Source organism: Oreochromis niloticus, linkage group LG4 (genome assembly GCF_001858045.2).
Source record: "Oreochromis niloticus isolate F11D_XX linkage group LG4, O_niloticus_UMD_NMBU, whole genome shotgun sequence".
Classification (NCBI taxonomy): domain Eukaryota; kingdom Metazoa; phylum Chordata; class Actinopteri; order Cichliformes; family Cichlidae; genus Oreochromis; species Oreochromis niloticus.
This window is the reverse complement of record NC_031969.2, coordinates 21,505,197-21,523,934: the sequence shown is the minus strand read 5'-3', so window position 1 is coordinate 21,523,934 and position 18,738 is coordinate 21,505,197. Positions and strand designations below refer to the sequence as shown.

The following is an 18,738-nucleotide window of genomic DNA, read 5'->3' as shown; positions in this document are numbered from 1 at the left end:
CTAAGGAATTATGTATTGTTGTCATGGTTGTTATCTTACATCAAAACCTACTGAATATAGGTGTACCCCACCTACTCCATGTTTTTCTAGGTTGTGTAATTCTCTACTGTCACGTGGTTAGCTCACTTTTGAATCATTATAGCATTTAATATTGATTTTTATAGATGGGAGGTTAGTATGTTCCCTGCAAGCAGCGGACCATTACCTCCATATCTAGCTGGAATTTATACAAGATACTCTCAATAAGTGCACCAGACTTTGTGGTGCATTGAGTGCACCTGAAAAGGAAGAAAAGGGAAAAGTTTTACAAGTACTTAATGATGCACTGGGAAATCTCATAAAAGCTTATTTTACATCCCCGTTGACGAAGAGCAGAAATTCTAAGGCACATGCAAAAAAAGTCCTGATTGGCACTTGAGTTTGATAGACAAAGCTTGCCTCAAATTGATGCGCAGATCCAGGACCAATGAAATTATCCCCATATTAGTATGATTAACATGCCATCAGAGAAATAATTGCACTCAGCTGAAAAATGGTCTAATAAATGGATTACGAAATTTGATTAACTGCAGTTGGTCACACACATTAGAAACTCAATTACTTTTGACAGATAGTCTCAATGCAACCTGCGGTAATTAAGTGATAAATTACATGGCTCTGATTATACTGAACTTAGGTACCATAAAACAAAATTTTCAGCCCAGAGATCTGCTGCAGTTTAAGTGCCATTAAAATGTGAAACTGTGTTGTTATTGATTCTTAATAGTGGCTAACCCCCACTGACTTTTAAACTAAAAAACATTAAGCTGAGTCCTTGGCTGGCCCGGTGTTGCAGATCAATGCCATGTAACATCCAAAAGGGAGAAATTCAAAATCAAAGCTGTCGCTATAGCAACGCCCCTGCCAGATTCCACCAATCAATGGAGTCCGTGGGGTTGTGAGATGCGCGGGGAAAGGCCAGCGTCCTACATAAAGAGTCCAGGACAGGGAGCCGGGCATCACACAGGGCAACACACCTTTCTGCACACACATACGACAAAGGCAAAGCAGTGAGAAGAAGAAGGGTCAGAAGGAACGGAAGAGTGGAGAAAAGGACAAAGGAAGAGAAGGAGGGAATAACTAAGAAGATATGGTACGCTCATGTGAACAAGAGATTCCTGCCTGGGTCTGTGTGGGCACCCTGCTACTCTTGATCCACTCTGTCACAGTTAGCGGAGGTAAGATAACAAATTAAAATCAGTAGTTAGAATTTTGCTACTAAAGAGTCTTCTTGCCTTTACATCTTTTTTCACATCCTACACTGAAAGGGAAGCTGTATTGTTCTATTTCAGTCCAGCTCCCCCCATACAGTCATGGGTAGTAGGGCACAGCATGAATATGTGGCTCGTGCCCAGCCTCAGGGCAACGGAGGGGTATTTATCTGTTCCACTCATCCTGTCCTCATCTGTTTGTCTCCCGCATGCAGCGAAGGACAGGCAAGTCCATTTGCCACTAGGCTTTGCGCCAGCACACTAATACAGCAGAGTACAAGTGCTGAGAGGGAAAGCTCCCCTACTCCTTAAAAGAAGAGCCGATTGTGACAAAAGTTATTGAAGGCCACATTATGCTGCTGTTAGATTTGTGTACACAGAATGATTTAATCCTTATTTATTAATGTGTATAAACCAATTAATGTTGATAGCTTTTTTTCAAGCTTTAGTAGAAGATGCACTACTTTTTAAGTTGCCTACTTTTAACTGAATTTCACATTTCTTATTCTTTTTCTAAAGAAATTCTGGGGGGAAAGAAATGTAACACTCATTGTGGGTCTTGGGATTTATATTTTTCAATTGATCACACCATGCCAGGATCATTTGTCAATACACACTCCCATATACTCCACTCTGCTCAGCTGGATCACAGTGCTGGCTGGCTAATTGGAAAAAGGTTACTTTGAAGTGGGAGCTCTTGATTGCAGTGGAGAAATAAAGACTGCGATGCATCCCGGGAAGCCAAGTGTGCTCCCCCTTGTGTCTCATTAAACCCCCAGTTAACAGGCCAAGAAAGCTGATGGCTGTGGCAGAGCAGAATGGAAACAGCGACTTCTCATGCTGAGTCTTTCATGTATGATTCTCCAGTATGTGCCACTTGTATTTATGCTCAAGAGGACCCATAGAAGAAGCCATCTGCAATGGGGCTGCAAACTCAGGATTCTTTTTGGTGCACCTGGTATCTGATGTTGTCTGAGTCAGCCACCTGGCTTGTTGCTCTCGCTCCCTATTAATTGAGAAGAGAGGAAAAGAAGGATGTGCAAGTCTGCTTTTTCCCCTGGCACATTTTGCCAGTTGTGGTTTAGTCGAAAGAGGAGTGCTATTCCAGTTCTAGATGTGTCGAATATGATTTAACTTGTAAGAAAAAAGATAGAGAAAGAATAAGTCTGTAATCAGAGGTGAATAATGCATTTTCTTTAAGAAAAAAAAAAAGCTCAAGTGATTGTTGAGTTTCTGACAAGTGGAAACCATCTTGCACTATTTTTTCCCCACAGCTGCCCTGAAGCATGATGTGGCATTGGATAGTGGAGCCACAGTGCTAAATCATACCATGAATTTAGTGCATCGTATGGAGACCCTGCTGGCCCTGGGAAACGGCAGTGATGTCACTCTCCGCGTGGAGACCATCAACACGGACGAAGTGAAGGTGATTCAGGCTCACAGCCTGGTTCTTACGCTGCAGAGTGATGTGTTTGAGGAGCTGCTTCTCAGCCGCAACAGCAGCTCTGTGGTTCTGAGGGAGACGCCTGACTGTGCAGCCGTCTTTGAGAAGTTTGTCAGGTGAGTAGGACTGTCAGATGCCACGATTTATTGAGACTGATTTGTTACTGGGTCACATCGGAGATGACTAAAAAGATACACAAGTTTCCCATTTTCCCTTTCTTTTCAGATAAGTAAAATGCTCCATCTCCATCTCTATTCTAAAATTACACTTGCTCTTTGAGGCTTGCAGTCTAAAATCAGAGAGTGTGGGCTTTTTTCAGTGACTCAGATGCGTGCAGAAAAAAGATTCAAAATATAGTATGCCCCACAGAAATGTTCCTTTCTTTTAACAATGCTTTCAAAAAATCTCTTTGCAGGTATCTGTACTGTGGTGATATTTCTCTGCGGCTAGATCAGGCTATTTCTCTGCATAAGTTGGCCAGCAAGTACCATGTGTGGGGCTTGCAGCAGGGTTTGACCCAATATATGACTCAACATCTCTCCAGTGATTCACCCACTGGCCACGTGGTTGGTTGGTACAGCTATGCACTACAAATTGGGGACATAACCCTGCGGGACAGCTGTCTGCAGTACCTGTCCTGGAACCTGTCTTCTGTGCTGCAGAGCAGAGAATGGGGCTCCATCAGTGAAGACCTTCTCCTCTCCTTGCTCCAGCGTTCTGACCTCATTCTGCAGAGTGAGCTGGAACTCTACGAGGCACTGGAGGGATGGATTAACCAGAACCAGCCTGTTCGTATGACAGTGGAGAGTGCCCTGAGGGCCGTTCGATATGGCATGATCCCCCCCTCAGCATCTCTTCCGTCTTCAGAAACATTCCCCCCCTCATGGTGAAGTATTATGAGTCAATCCGTGATCTCCTCTATCTAGCTTTCCAATTTCACTCAGCCTCGCCTATCCAGCTTGCCAAGTACTTTGATGTCAACTGCAGTATTTTCACTCCCCGTAACTACCTGTCCTCTGCCTGGGGATCACCTTGGATCATAAACAACCCCACCCGTGACGACCGGAGTTTCAGCTTCCAGACCCAGCTTGGACCCAGTGGCCATGACTCCAGTAAGAGAGTGACATGGAACGCCCTATTCTCACCTCGTTGGCTCCCGCTCAGTGCCAGGTCAACCTATACTGAACTGGGCGCTATGCAGCCTACCCGCACTGAGGGAGGTCGACCTCGCATCATTGTAACACCAGCCACTTCAAGCCCTGACTTTGCCGGCGTGAGTTTCCAGAAGACGGTGATTGTGACGACAAAGCAGCAGGGAAAAGTGGTGGTCAAGCATGTCTATAACTTCCACCAAAGCACAGAGGAAGCTGGGGATTTTCTGCTGGATGCTGATCTGCAGCGGCGTGCATCCGAATACCTGATTGACAGCTCCCTCTATCTGCACATTGTAATAAAGCCTCTCTACCATACCCTTCTAGTTGCCAGGAAGTAAAAACAGGAATTCACTGAGGCCTCATCATCGGTGATCCACCCACACGATCACATGCACATATTCCAAAGTACACTCATATCACAGTACATGTGTATGTGTCAGATCTGCGACAACTCCACTGTTGATTAGTTTGTGCATTTTCCTGTCTTCCAACTATTAAGAAAAGAATTTGTCTCATAAAATAAAGGACTCAAAATAACGGCTCATAAACAGTTCAGCAGTGATTATCACAGTATTGATGATTGATGGTTTTTCGTGTTTTCATCCACACTGAGAAAAAATATTACTGTACTGTATTTATGTGTTTTTGTGTGGCAGTTTTCCCCTTAAATGTATTCAATCTATGTGATCTAGTAAGAGAAGCAAGGCTGACATGGTTAGAACATGTACAGAGGAGTGATAGTGGCTATATCAGGGTGTTGAATATGGAGCTAGCAGATAGGAGGAAAAGAGAAAACCACAGAGAAGATTTCTGGAAGGACATGCAGAGGGTTGGTGTGGTAGAGGAGGATGCTGCGGACAAGGTGAGATGGAGGTGGATGATCTGCCATGGTGAGCCCTAAAGGGAGCAGCTAAAAGAAAGAAAATAAGATCTCAGTGTTTTTTTGCATAGGCCAGTAGACGTTTTCCTTTAAAATAAAATTTTATTGATCTTACTTTTATGCATTTTCTCATCCAGTACTCTGTATAGAAACATTTACTACATGACACCAAATTCCTGTGATATACCCCTGTTTGGATCTTGCATGCCAAACAGTGGAAACTGAAGTGAAATCCCCTTATGAGTGTTACTTAGAATAATGTAGTTGACTTGCAAGACTGTAAAGACTTTAGGATAATTCTAGCCATTTGAGTTTTTTTCTTCTTCTTCTTTTTATTGTTACACTTGAATGTTGTCTAGCTTTTAAAGAAAGTCCCTGTGTGAGTTTCCTGGAACATACAAAAAAATCTGTATGAGAAAACACAATTAGAAAAAAATTGTATGTGGTGACTAGTAAGGATTTACAAAATAAACTTTGATAAACTAAAATTAACGTCAGCTTTTCTTGTGTTTGTTTTGGAGAGGGGGGTGCAAGCTTAGATTACCGGGAAATTGCCTGGAAACTACAGTCCTCGTGATGCTTTGCGCGCGGCCGGATGTACGTCATCGGAACCTTCAGCTGTCAGACTTTGGCCACCCTGCAGGTTTTGTTAGCAAACTAACGCGAACTCTGCGACTTTATTTAAAGTTGTGCATTCGTCTGCTAACCGATTTTGGAGCGTAAAAGCTGGCGTTTGAAGCGCAAAGCTTGCACGAAGACGAGGCGACTCGTTTTTAATCGCTGCTAGCTCTTGCAACACAAGCCAGCGATATACTGAGCGGGTGTAAGAGTAGATGCAGGGAGGGAGGGAGTAAAAAAAAAAAAAGGCAAAAGTCTTTGTGCTTCCCTTCCCCCTCATCAAAGCGAAGGGGAAATGTCTCTGTCCAAAGGAGGTAAGTGTCTTTGTTTTGTTCTCTTTAAACAAATAAAAAATAATTAGGTAAATAAATAGCCGTGCATTTATTGGAAACGGCGACGGGCAGTTTGTGGGGAAGTATTTTAGCTAGCTTTGTATAGGAAATGTAACCTTACCAGGTGGAGAGCTGCATGTATGAAAAGAGGGAAAAGAAGCTAGCCAGCATGTCTCTTCTTCAGCTTCCTATCGTTATACCCACTCCTGACATCCTGGTATCTCATGGTAGCGTATTCATCACTAACATACTGAAGGCGCTTCCACTTTATACTTTATGTGATTTGTATTATGGCTAAAAGAATACCACAGCGTCGCTTCGTTTAACTTCCCGTGTTGTGGTTAGCTAACAGCATTTTCTTTACGACAATAAAAGGACTTTTGCCAAACTTGCCCCTCAGCTGGAAATCACAACGCTGCGCTTACCTCCCGTGTTTCTGTAAAGTAGAGCACACTGGGATTACAGGTGTTTGTATTTTTAGTACCCCCCTCCTCTCTCCTGACTAATGAATCATCGATTTTTCGTCTCCTTTTGTTTTGGTCAGTCTGTTAGCGCAAAAAGTATTTTTAGCCTCGCGTCCGTGAAAATGCGTTTTGGGGTTTTTTTGTGCGTGGTTTTTCCCCCTCACTGTGGAAATTCTATTATTTTTAAAGCAGGCGGCGAGGCCAAGCAGCCAGGACCAGTATCACACACAGCTAAAAAAAAAAAAAAAAAAACACACCTTGGAAAAAAAAATCAAGGTTCTTCCTCTGCGTCACACAATGCGTGATGATGATGATGATGATGATCATGCTGATGATGTCAATTTACATTTCAAGTTGACCGCTTGTGCTATTACACAATCGTGTTAGCGTTACCAAGGCTGGGAGTGCTCGGTGTTTTTGAGACGGCTGGGTGTTCAGACAGTCTCAGCCTTTGGCCTACCATAGCATGTTTTGACTTGCAGCACCGATACCTAATGCAGTCTGTTGACAGTTCATTTGCTGCAAACAGATAGCTGCTACACAGGTTCTGTGCTCTTATTACTGCGTGCAAAGCGGGTTGTGGATGGATTTTTTTTTTTCCTTTCTTTTGGCCACTACAAGGAGGAGTTGTACTTTCCCCAGTCAGTGGTGGTGTGGGCTAAGTGGCCTGCATGGCATTGTGGAGGCATGTTTGAAGATTGGGTTCTATCTAACACACTGATAGGGTTGTGTAGAAGATTATCTGGGCATGAGTCATCATTGTCTTTATATGGACCCACTCTAAGGCTGGAACTTCCTGATGGTGACTCGCTGCACAGCTATTGGCACTTTGATCCCATGCACAATCCAGAAATTCTTGTTCACTTTATGTATAGCATTGCTGTTCTCTGGGTATTTTCCACTGAACATCATTGGATTTCTAAGAATTCAATATGCTGTCTGTAGTGGTTGACCTGAATAAACATCTTCCTGTCTATGAAAAAAAAATAATGCAGAATACGTCTAATATTTGCTTATAAAGCAAGTCTTTAGTGCAGACACTGGCATGGTTCCTTTTATCGTTTACTTCTGAAAAAGGCATAAATTTCTGAGTAAGCACTAGGATTTTTTCCTCCCTAGAAACCCTCTCTACTCAGAGCATTTCTGAGAAAATGTCTGTTTCCATATTTATTTATTTTTATTCCACGTGCAGCTTGATATACTCTGACTGTGTTTGATGTCATGGCACTATTGTGTCCTCTGAGGCTCAGTTTGCAACAGGGACAACAAGCGAGCCAACTGAAATGACCTCATATTTCCCAAAGGGTCCTGACAGTTTTTGAGTGTTTAAGCGGATGTGTCCCGTCTGACTGGCTGTGACTCATATCCCACTGCCCAACGGTTGCTACAGGGTCACTCCACACACCACATGCTGTGTCCCCAAACAGGACGACTACCTGACAGGAGATCATATTTCAAAGCCACTGAAACGTCACTGCGCATAACTCCCACATAACTCAAACTACAGCATGCACATATATCTTATTGCTTAGGTAGTTTTTCATTCGCTGCAGGAAGTCATTGTTAAATGCATTTGAAAACTTAAAATCAGTTTTGGTATTTGAGATGTTTCAGTAATGCACCACCATGTTGCCCTAATTTTGTTGCATGGGGACAAGCTTGTCTTATTTGTCAGGTCATCAGAAGACTGTGAGTGCTCATGCTTTATCCCACGCAGAGGAAATGCAAAATCTATTTTTGACCGAGCATGTGTGAGTAAATCACACTCAATCTCTCCCTACCACATGAGACTACTGTAGTCTGTCCAGACACTGCAGGCTTATTTTAGGGTTGCAGCACAAAATGGATGTGTCTAGGTTTCATTGGTTGGCTATAGAAATCTAAAATCTTTGTAGAAAGTTCACTTCCCTTCCAGCTTGAGCTACCAAAGGAGGGGTTTACCCAAACATACTTCCTCCACACTGGAGTGGTGTGACTCACTCAGTGAAAGCAAGTAACAACGACAGCTAAAAAAATCAAAGTTTTTGCCAATTGTTGCTAGTTTTCCTTTTTAAAACTGAAGGTGACTTACTTGCACATTGAACTAGTTTCTCTGAACTATGGTTAGAACAATTACATCACATCCTAGTGGGCGAAACTGTGGCCTCGCAGTCCCAGCACATGCAGATAAAAGTCAACAAGGTCTTCTGTTTCTCCTCTCAAGCCTGGAACAAGAGCGAGCATGCTCGACACAAGTGTCAAGAGGAGTCGAAAGCTATTTTCCCCCCTTGTTGTTCCTCGTAAGCTCGGTAGCTGTGTCATTCTGGCAGAGACTCGCAGCCTCTTGTGGGAAGTCTCAGAGGCTGCTGGTAAACTGTGTTTATGAATGGGTGGCTGTCAGGGAATTAGCAGAGAACCTCCCACAGCTGCAGAGTTTGGACCATAGTTTGCTCTCCACACAACAAAAAAATGTACAAAGAACTCGAATTTGTTTTTGTAAAGGAAAAAAAAAGAAAGGATTGTACTGGTTAAACACGCAAAACATGCCAGGAAGGAAGGCTTGATTCCACTGCACCCCCTCACACCCCTGCTTCATTTGAGTCATCATACCAGTGCTGATTAGTCATTTAGTCCACCTTCTCTCTGTGGAAGGGCCTTAGCTTTGGGCACACCTAATCTCCAGTTAGATAACAGGTCATTTGCTATACTTTGCGTAAGTGGAAGGCTACAGCAAAGTGATTGACTTTTAAAGTGCTCTTTAGTATGAGAACAGAAAAGTAATAAAAAATCATATCAATGAGCAAATGTGGATTAATAAAAGCAGGCAATGTAGTTGAAACTAAGTATTCTGAACCTCAATTGTCATCTTTTCTTGTGCAAAGGATGGGAGCTTTGCACTCAGTGCCAAATAGCCTTTTAAGTTTTGCAAGAAAGGATGAATAATTGCACCACTGAAAGGCCTGCTAATTATACAGTTTGTGGTTTCTACTGCATACAGCTTTATTGATCACCACGTACTGAGATGGCAATGCTTTATTCATTTTTTATGTTTTTGCTTTAAGGGAAGAAGAAAAGCCCTGGGCTGAAGCTGGCCAAAGAAGTTTTTGCAACGCCACCACCAGCAGCAACAGCGTAAGGCTGTTTTTTTTATACTGAGACTCAAAGTTGGCTCAAATAGATTTATCAATCTATATATAATCTGTCAGTTACATTACAACTGAGCATAGAATTGCTGTTGCTTATTTACTTCCTGTTTCCGTGCAGGCCCCCTCGAGATCTTGACTCTAAAGCTTGTGTCACAATTGGAGATCAGGTAAAGCTGTCTCTGTCTTCCTCAGAAACATGCACTGCTGTTTTTTCCTAAGCTAAATACATGCAATATCACAACTTTTCCCTTCTTGGTCTAGAACTTTGTGGTGAAGGCAGATGACTTGGAGCAGATTGAAGAGCTGGGGAGGGGAGCATATGGTGTGGTGGACAAGATGAAACATGTGCCCAGCGGTGTTATCATGGCTGTCAAGGTAGGCTGCAAAGCTACTACTCTGGGTACCTGATTTATCATCTCTGTAAATGCACTGTGCTTTTAAAATGGTAATATAAGTGATAGATGTATCCGGTATATGACCTCAGCTTGTAAACACTTGGAGCCTTCCAACTCAATGACTCAATGTTTGAGGGGCGATGTAGATATAAGGAGCGCCATGGACAGTTTGATTAAGCTATACCAGCCCTAGTTCATGCATTTATTACAGATTTCTCCCATATTGGCTTCCCTTCATTGGCTCCCTGCTAAATCTAGAATTGAATTTAAAATGCTTCTCCTCAATTTTAAGGTCTTGAATAATCAGGCCGTGTCATATCTTAAAGACCTCATAGTATCATATTACCCCAACAGAGCACTTTGCTTTGAGACTGCAGGCTTACTTTTCTAAAAGTAGAATGGGAGGCAGAGCCTTCAGCTATCTGGCCCCTCTCCTATGGATCCAGCTCCCAGTTTGGATTCGGGAGATGGACACGCTCTCTATTTTAAGGTTGGAGTTAAAACTTTCCTTTTTGATAAAGCTTATAATTAGATCTTGATCAAGTGATCCTTAACCACTCCTTACGTATGCTGGTATAGAGTCAGCCTGCTGCAGGATTTCATGTGATGCACTGAGCACTTCTTCTCCACTTACCTGTGGTTATGCACCACTGCAGCATGCCATTACAGTTTTGCCTTCTGTCTCTCTTAGTTTGTTTTGTCCCATCTCTTTCCCCTCATCCTTCAACCAGTCACAGCCAATGGCTACCCCTCCCTGTGCCTGGTTCTTCTGAAGGTTTTATCCTGTTAAAAGGGAATTTTTCCTTCACACCATTTCAAAGTGCTTGCTTGTAGGGAGTCTTGTTGGATTGTTGGGATTTTCTGTCAGACACTTTTGTGTCTTTACTTTAATGTAAAGCACCTTTAGGTGACTATTGTGGAGACTTTGCACTGTGTAAATAAAGCTGAATTGAATTGTGTTGAATTAATGATGAAACTGGAAATCTGTGATACTTGTGTTACCAGAGGATCCGTGCCACAGTCAACACTCTGGAGCAGAAGAGGCTGCTGATGGACCTGGACATTTCCATGAGGACCGTGGACTGTTTCTTCACTGTGACTTTCTATGGCGCCCTGTTCAGAGAGGTGAAGCCAGTGTTTAAATGTCATACGTGTATGAGTGCAGTGGCCATGCACTGTGTTTCTCATCTTATTCCTGGTTTAGGGTGATGTTTGGATCTGCATGGAACTGATGGACACATCTTTGGATAAGTTCTATAAGAAAGTTATTGAGAAGGGCAGAACCATTCCCGAGGACATCTTGGGCAAGATCACGGTAGCGGTAAGTCACGTCCTCGATGTTTTAAAATCGCTATCACTAAGATTAGGTGGATGCACATGTGCATGCAAATACTTTAAATGAATAGCTCACTTTCCTTTTCTTTAGAAGAAACGCTTACTTTCTTCTTAAGAGGAAGATAAGTAGAATGACAGTTTGTGGTTTTGGTGGTGAACAGCAGCTGGGCGTAGAGACTTTCTAGAATCTTGCCGTCACATTGAGGTCGCCAGTCAGGCAGAGATACAGTTTGAGATGCTCAGTATGGGTGCTCCGATAAACGTTTGTCAGAAAATTCTCACAAGTACCTCCAGTTCTGCAGACTTTTTACATTTCTGCATGTGTATGGTTTGGAAAAAATCATAACTTTGACGTGTGCAAAACCACAAAAATACAACAGTAAAAAAATGGTTTAAACAGCAAATTTGAATTTGTGTTTTTTGCCGAGGTTAAGTCTCATTTGATGGCCGTGAAGCCTTTTAAAAAAAATGGAGAGGTTTAAGATTATTAAAGTTTATGCAGAGGACAGGGGTGCATTGAAAATAGATATGATTATGAGGTGGAAATCACTGCGCGGGCTATGCAAGACTTCAGGACGCTTTTAAAAACACTCATGAGAAACTTCGCTGAATTATGAAAACATAAACACAACAAATGCGGCTCTGAACTGTTACATTATTGTCACATTATTGTTTTTAGAACTACACAATTTGGTCTCTTTGTTTCCAAAACACACACACTGAACAAACGCTACCTTTAAAAGTTACGCAGCACAGCAGGAGAATGCACAACTTTGAAACTTGTTTTGCATCAAGTTGTAAATGAGCATAACGCAACCTCCTGTTTTTATGTTTTCCATATGTTTTATGTTCAAATAAATGTAATATTTGAATCATTTGCAAAGCACTATATTCTTCTGTCCTAGCATAACACTAATATATTTTTTCATCTCTTCTTTTTCTGTAATTTTGTTTCTAAATAACTCGCCAAACTTGACACGAGCAAAGTGAAATAAAATATATTTTACTAATGTGTATAGAAAATGTTCAGTGTAGTCACTGTAATCTAATCGAAAGCTTGCATTTGAGTATTTCTTGAATATTTTTCTGTTATTTACTCTACAGATTGTAAAGGCATTAGAACATCTGCACAGTAACCTGTCAGTGATACACAGAGGTAATCGAAAGATCAAATCACAAATGTACAGATTTTTCTCATTATTTTTTATCTTTTATTTGCTCTTTTACACTTTTAACAATGTTTCTCACCAGATGTAAAGCCCTCCAATGTTTTGATCAATACCTTGGGCCAAGTGAAGATGTGCGACTTTGGCATTAGTGGCCACCTGGTGGATTCGGTGGCTAAAACGATGGATGCAGGCTGCAAGCCCTACATGGCGGTGAGTGAGGACTGTAAGAGCCTCTGCTGCCCTACAGTCTAAGCTTTCAGACAGCCTCCCTGAAATGTCAGCCCAGAAAACCAGAGCATTATACTTGAAAGTTTTCCTATTTTGGATGCTTCAAAATGTTCTAATTCATGTCTGACTTTGAGATTATTTTTGTAATTTAGTTTATTTAAAAAATAGAAAAGTAATGATCAAATATTTGCACCACTTATCTGTTCCTAATGTTTTCTTTTTCAGCCTGAGCGGATCAACCCTGACCTCAACCAGAAAGGCTACAGTGTCAAGTCGGACATATGGAGCCTCGGTATCACAATGGTGAGCAGAGCTGTACATTGAAATTTGAATCTTTTCTACCTCCACACAAAGAAGTGTTTTCAAAAAGTAGTAAATCATTACAGAAGCCCTTCAGTACCCCTGCTTTCGTAGCATCCACTGACTTAATGTTTTTACTCACATGTGGATAAAACCACGTCTAAAGGTTGCAAACCGTCCTTTTTCTATTAGATGATAAACACTTTTATGTGCTCTGCTGCTTCGAGTTTATTTTGGATCCACACCAGTCACACAGATGGCAACCACCACAGTCACAATGTTGGTTCAGTCTTATGTAATCATCTGTCCATTGTCCTGTCAATCAGAGCAGTTAATATATCACAATAATAAAATGATAAACTCGATTTTCTTGACAGAAATCATGAGAACGAATATGCAAACAATGGCAGGCTGCCTCAGGTTGATTTGTGTAACTAACCATTTGGTGAGATACAATGCTACCAGCTAATGCTGAGTCATGGTGACCATTACACTTTTGATAACCGAGCCACACGGATTCCATTTCATTCGGCTGATAATAGTAGTTCATGGTGGTTTCAATTAATATATAACGTGGCTTACAGATTGCTAGAACTTTTATTAGCTCATTTTTACTTTCACTCTTAAGTCTGATTGCTCTGACATGAAGGGTACATTTCAGACTCGCCAGTAAAAACTGGTCTAATTGAAGACGAATGCTGATTAAATTTTTTTAAATCAACTTTTTTTATGCATGAAATCATGTATAATTACATGAAATGCATTTACACTCACTGGCCACTTTATTAGTTACACTTTGATAGCACCAGCTTGGACTCTGTTGGATTGAGACTTGGTGACTGTGGAGGCCATTTGTCCTGTTCAACCACTAACTTGAAATGGCTTAAGTTTTGTGACATGACAATTTATTCTGCTGGAAGAAGCCATCAGAAGATCATAACAGGATAAAAATAGCCAGCAGTAATACTCTGGTGGTCTGTAGCGTTTTGATGCTGCTCAGTTGATTCAAATGGATCAAAAGTGCAACACTTTCATGATGCTTATGCCAAATTCTGACCCTACCATCTGAATGATGAAGTAGAAATCTTTTGTTGCCCAATTTCGGTGTGTACCCTCAGTTCCCTGTTCTTAGCTGACAGGAGTAACATCCACGATGGTCTTCTGCTGCTGTAGCCCATCTCCTTCAAAGTTTAAAGTGTTGAGATGCTCTTCTGCATATCCTGGTTATAATGAGTGGTTATTTGAGTTTCGCTTGCATTCCTGTCACCTCGAAGCATTCTGCTGTTGCTATCTGTTATCAGCTCCTAAGTCATTTGAACCCAGAGAATTCCTACTCGCTGGGTATTTTTTATTTTTTTTAAATCAGAAGTGTTTTCTTAAATACTCAGACCAGCCTGTCTGGCACCAACAGCCACGTCCTTCCAGTTCTGATGCTTGATTTGAAGTGTTTACGTGCCTGAATGCACCGATTGATGCCGTGTGATCGGCTGATTAGGTATTTGTATTGGTGAGCAATTGAACAGGTGTACCTAATGAAGTGGCCAGTGAGGGTAATAAAATAGCTTCCAGTTGTGCAAAATTCAAATTCTGTAGAAAGAAAGTTTGTAAAACATGCTGAGTTTCTGCAAAAATGAAAGTGAACCAATACATGTAACATGTAGTCATGAAGTCGAGCTGTAGTGAGTACAGTATTTGTTGAATTGTCCTTTCTTTTCTTCCTAGATTGAGCTGGCCATTTTGAAATTTCCCTACGACTCATGGGGAACTCCTTTCCAGCAGCTCAAACAGGTGGTGGATGAACCTTCTCCACAGTTGCCCGCTGACCGTTTCTCCCCAGACTTTGTAGATTTCATCTCTCAGTGGTGAGTTTCACCTTAGATCATAATCATTACCTTGTGCTTTAAAAAAAACAGGAAGTAAACATTGAGATCCAGCAGGGGTCAGTGTTTGCTGCTTGTTTACTGAGGTAGGGGAGAGAGTGTCTGTGTGTAACACCACATGAGATCATGCTCACATATTTTAGTATTTCTTTTGTATAGTTTTTGTATGAACTTACTTTTTTCTCTCACTTTCGTATTTCTCTTGTTTTACAGCTTAAGAAAGAAGCCCAGTGAACGACCGGCATATACAGAATTGATGGTTAGTTGTTTGTAAATATTTTATCACTTTCTCAAAAATTCTAAACACCTGTTATGTAACAAGCAGCTTTGCCGCCATTACCATTCCTGCCATGAAGATCAGTGTCTCATTCTCTTTTTTGTCCACAAGAGGGTAGCCTTGTTCTTTTAACCCAACAAACCTGTTAAATTATGTGCATGTAGCATGTAAATAACAAGAGAGCTGTAAGTAAAATGATTTCCTGCCATTCTGAAACATTATTTATTTTGTATTTATATCTCTCTATTTTTTTTTTTTTTTTTTTTGATGCAGAAACATCCATTTTTCACCCTGCATGACTCCAAAGAGACAGACGTGGCCAGTTTCGTCAAGGTCATCCTGGATGACTGATGGGGTCACTCCAGGCTCCGCCTCATCGGGGGTAGGCGGGACCTCTCAGCAAACGAACCTATGGCCTACCTTTTTGTGAAAACTCACTGGAATGACAGAGACTCATGCACCCACACACAACAAAGGGGGTGACCCAAAGACTGACAGCAGCCCATCAGCACTGGAGTTGGAGAGGGGTGGTGATATGAACTCGTGCGGTCAACTGGAGAGGTTTTAATTCACTCTTCCCAAGCTTCCTGTGTGAGCAGTTATGCAGTACGACAAAATATGAACTCACCCCAATTTGTTGTTTTTATCTTGTTCAGCCCCCCCCCCCAAAAAATCCTTATTTTAACTCTCTCTTCAAAGCAGACAGAGCCAGCCTTTATTTGTTTGTGACACATATTTTATGCATACTTTCAATTATATCTGCAAAACCATCAGTTAATGTGTATGTTGTTCTTGTACTGAAAGCTATATTTGCATATCCGTTTATATCCGTTTCAATACTGTAGCTCATCGAAAAGTGTGAATTTTACCACACCAGGGCCTTACTGGTCAGCTCAGATCAGGTCTGACCTGGTTGCTGCCCATGTGTGATTGGTCAGTGCAGGGGCTCCAGTTGTCGCGGGCCAGGCTGTGTGGGAGGCTCCGGAGCTGAGACAAAACGCAAGAAATGTCAAAGGTCATATTCTGGATAGGTGGAGTTGCACAGATCTGATCCACGCAGTGAGCCTTCCCCACATTGTGTTTTTTGGGTATTACAGAGTTGGCTCCTGTGCTGCCATTGTTACTGCCTGGTGGTGTTCAGGGGTTTGCCTAATCAAGCTCACAGCTTCGTCTTCTATGTGCCATTTTGCAAATCGTTCTCATGACTTACTGCATTAAATAATTTGTGTTTTTTTTTGCATTTGTTCTTTCCTGTGTTTTGTTTTGTTTTGTTCTTTATTTTTTTTTTCTTTTTTTTTTCCAACCACCCTTTTAACCCCACCCCCTCCTCCTCCCAGTTCCTTCTTATCTTATTGATTCTGGTTGTTTTTGTTTTAGAGATCTTTTCATGCCTTACACAGGCAGTATGTTAGGGAAATAATTTATGTGTGGAAGATGTAAATATCTTTGTTTTTTTTGTTTTTCTTTTTAAATGTAAGATGACACTGTCCCAACCTGTCCCGGTGTAGATGAATGGTAGAGTGGTTGGATTAGTTAGTTTTAATGCAGTGTGACACGCATGCACACAAAACTCACAGGGCAAGCTCTGACTGGGCCAGGACTGATGTGTTCCACCGCTCAGGTTTCTGCGCTTTCCTATCAGTACTCAAAGATGACACCCCCCCCCCCCCCCCCCCCCCCTTTTTTTTCCCCCTCCCCTCCCTGGTCATCTTCGTGAGTACTGGACCAAGATCCTAATTAAAGTCCATGGCGGGCAGCCATCATTGCTTCTGTCAGACCATGCTATGCAGAGCTCCATGTGCATACAGCAAGAGGCCCTTGTCATGTGGCAGTTTCCCCACTCCCAAGTGTTAAGAGACTGAGATGGTGGTGATAACTGCCGGGCCTCAGTTCATGGCTAGAACCTGCTGCCCCTCTGGTTTACACTGTAGTGCTACCTTTTTAAGTCAGTGAATTAGGAGTATTTATGATTGTGAATAAGGGAAAAGCTAGCAACACCACAAAGAAGCTGCTGTGGGGTTTTTTGTTTTTTGTTTTCTTTTTTTTTTTTCGGCCTTCTTTGCATGGCCATTCCCTTGGTGTGTAAAAGAGTTTTTACGCTGATCACAATGAGAATGGAACACTTGCTCTACCTCTTACTCCTTCACTCTATTTGCCACCTCTTCACTGGGTGGGAAATGACAAACTTGAACTATGGACAGACAAAAAAATAAATAAATAAATGCTTTATTGTTCAGTAACTAACTTTCATGTCATTATTCCTGCATTCCTGCACCAATAAAGCTTTGCAAGGGTAATGCCTGCATTACGGTACAACTCTGAAGTTTAAATCTGAGTCAGACGTTACAGGTTAGAAAGTTGTTTGGAGAGACGTTTAATCAGACAGTGTGTTAAAGATGGACGCAGCCTACAACTCTTTGCCTTAAACCTAAATTCCATATGATGGCCAGCAATGGGCGACTGGTTCCCAAAACACAAGATTCTTTATCTACAAGGAAAATGCTGCTCACTTGTTTGGCGATGTCAAAAGCACCCCTTTTAATGAGTTTAGGGTTTCACTCAGTAGTTTAAAGTAATGGAAAAGCAAAAGGGGTCCATTTGTAAATTTGGTCTTGGCTAAAGTCAAGGCTACAGAAGGAGTCCAGAGTTGTTTTTCCAGTATTGTCTCTTTGTAGATGTGTCTTGCAGTACACTGTACAGTTTAATTGACCTGTATGATCCACAAGCATCTACATTTTTACTTGCTTGTTAGTAAGAGTTCCACCATAGACACTTGTTTGTGCAGCCATGCACTCTTGCATGAGATAAAGAAGCTGACGGATTAAATTGTCACCAAGATGTCCGTCCTGCACTTTATACTGTAAAGTGCAGGATATACTGTAATTGAGGCAAGAGAGGCAACTGCATACATCTTTTAAGTTTTTTTGCTCAGAGGAAAAAAAAAACAATCACCTCTGACTCATTAGCTGCACGCTGTGATAAACGATGCTTAAACGTCTCTTGTGTCGCGTGGGCAGTTTTCAGTTGAGGACATTGCATTTTGCTCTTTAAGTATCCCTGTGGCAGTAACACTGCAGTTTCTGCTTGTGTAAACGTCCTTATGTAATTACACTGACGTGAATGGACATTTTTGGGAAGGCAGTGACCCTTAATGGGTGCGTGATGAACAGGATTCCTTCATTTTGTAGACTCTTTCTGATTGCTTAAAAAAAACACGAGTGTCAACAGTGCAGTTCAACAAAAGCTTACTTTGAGCAGCCTATTCTGCCTCCAGTGTGTCAGGCAGAGGCCTGTGATTTCACGCCAGGACGAGAAAACTCAATGCCAGTAGACTGCAGGCAGTGGTCCAGTGTTGTGCAGTAGAGGGGGATTGTCAGCCAAGCTAAAGACGCGCTTTTTAAGAAAGAAGGCTTTTGATGATGACTTACATAATGCTGCACAAAAGATTGTCGTGTGAAGGGGAAAAACAGCTAGCATCTGGGTGAATTAGTGTCCCAGCTCAGGCTAAAGTGCACTGTGATGTAGAAGTTAAGATGATAAAACAGATTATGACATAATCCTAACTTATAAGCACTAATTAGGAAAAAGCTGTGGTTTTTATTTTTAATACTCCTCCTCATTCTGAATATATCTGTTGTGTTTCAAGTGACTATCGCATATTTCTGACTATCTTAGCACATCATCTATCAGCAGGCAGATGTTGGGGTACTGTTTTCTTTCCTGTTCGACCTTTACTATTTCAAATACTCTGATAGGTCTCATTCAACAAATAAGCACGAGTGGATTAAACTGATGCCTATTTTTTGCCTGGTGTAGTAAAGTTTGGGAACTCTTGCTGTTGCCCCAAGGGCCCCGCAGATGGACAGAAGAGTGCCAGACAAGACAAA

At 41.7% G+C, this 18,738-nt stretch overlaps 2 protein-coding genes across 2 annotated transcripts; both read left to right on the top strand.

Moving 5' to 3' along the window:
- The first annotated feature begins 906 nt into the window (after positions 1-906).
- Positions 907-5,665, top strand: btbd17b (BTB (POZ) domain containing 17b). Its single transcript, XM_003450088.5, is given in 5 exon segments — positions 907-1,217; positions 2,525-2,810; positions 3,110-3,542; positions 3,544-3,570; positions 3,572-5,665. Coding segments are annotated over 5 exon segments (1,449 nt in total). The 5' UTR covers positions 907-1,129; the 3' UTR covers positions 4,187-5,665.
- On the top strand, positions 5,298-17,091 carry LOC100697168 (dual specificity mitogen-activated protein kinase kinase 6). Its single transcript, XM_003450035.5, has 12 exons — positions 5,298-5,660; positions 9,184-9,253; positions 9,386-9,434; positions 9,529-9,642; positions 10,668-10,787; positions 10,867-10,983; positions 12,102-12,153; positions 12,249-12,376; positions 12,620-12,697; positions 14,417-14,556; positions 14,788-14,833; positions 15,125-17,091. The coding sequence occupies exons 1-12, from the start codon at positions 5,642-5,644 to the stop codon at positions 15,200-15,202; spliced, it is 1,011 nt and encodes a 336-aa protein (XP_003450083.1). The 5' UTR covers positions 5,298-5,641; the 3' UTR covers positions 15,203-17,091.
- Positions 17,092-18,738: the final 1,647 nt, after the last annotated feature.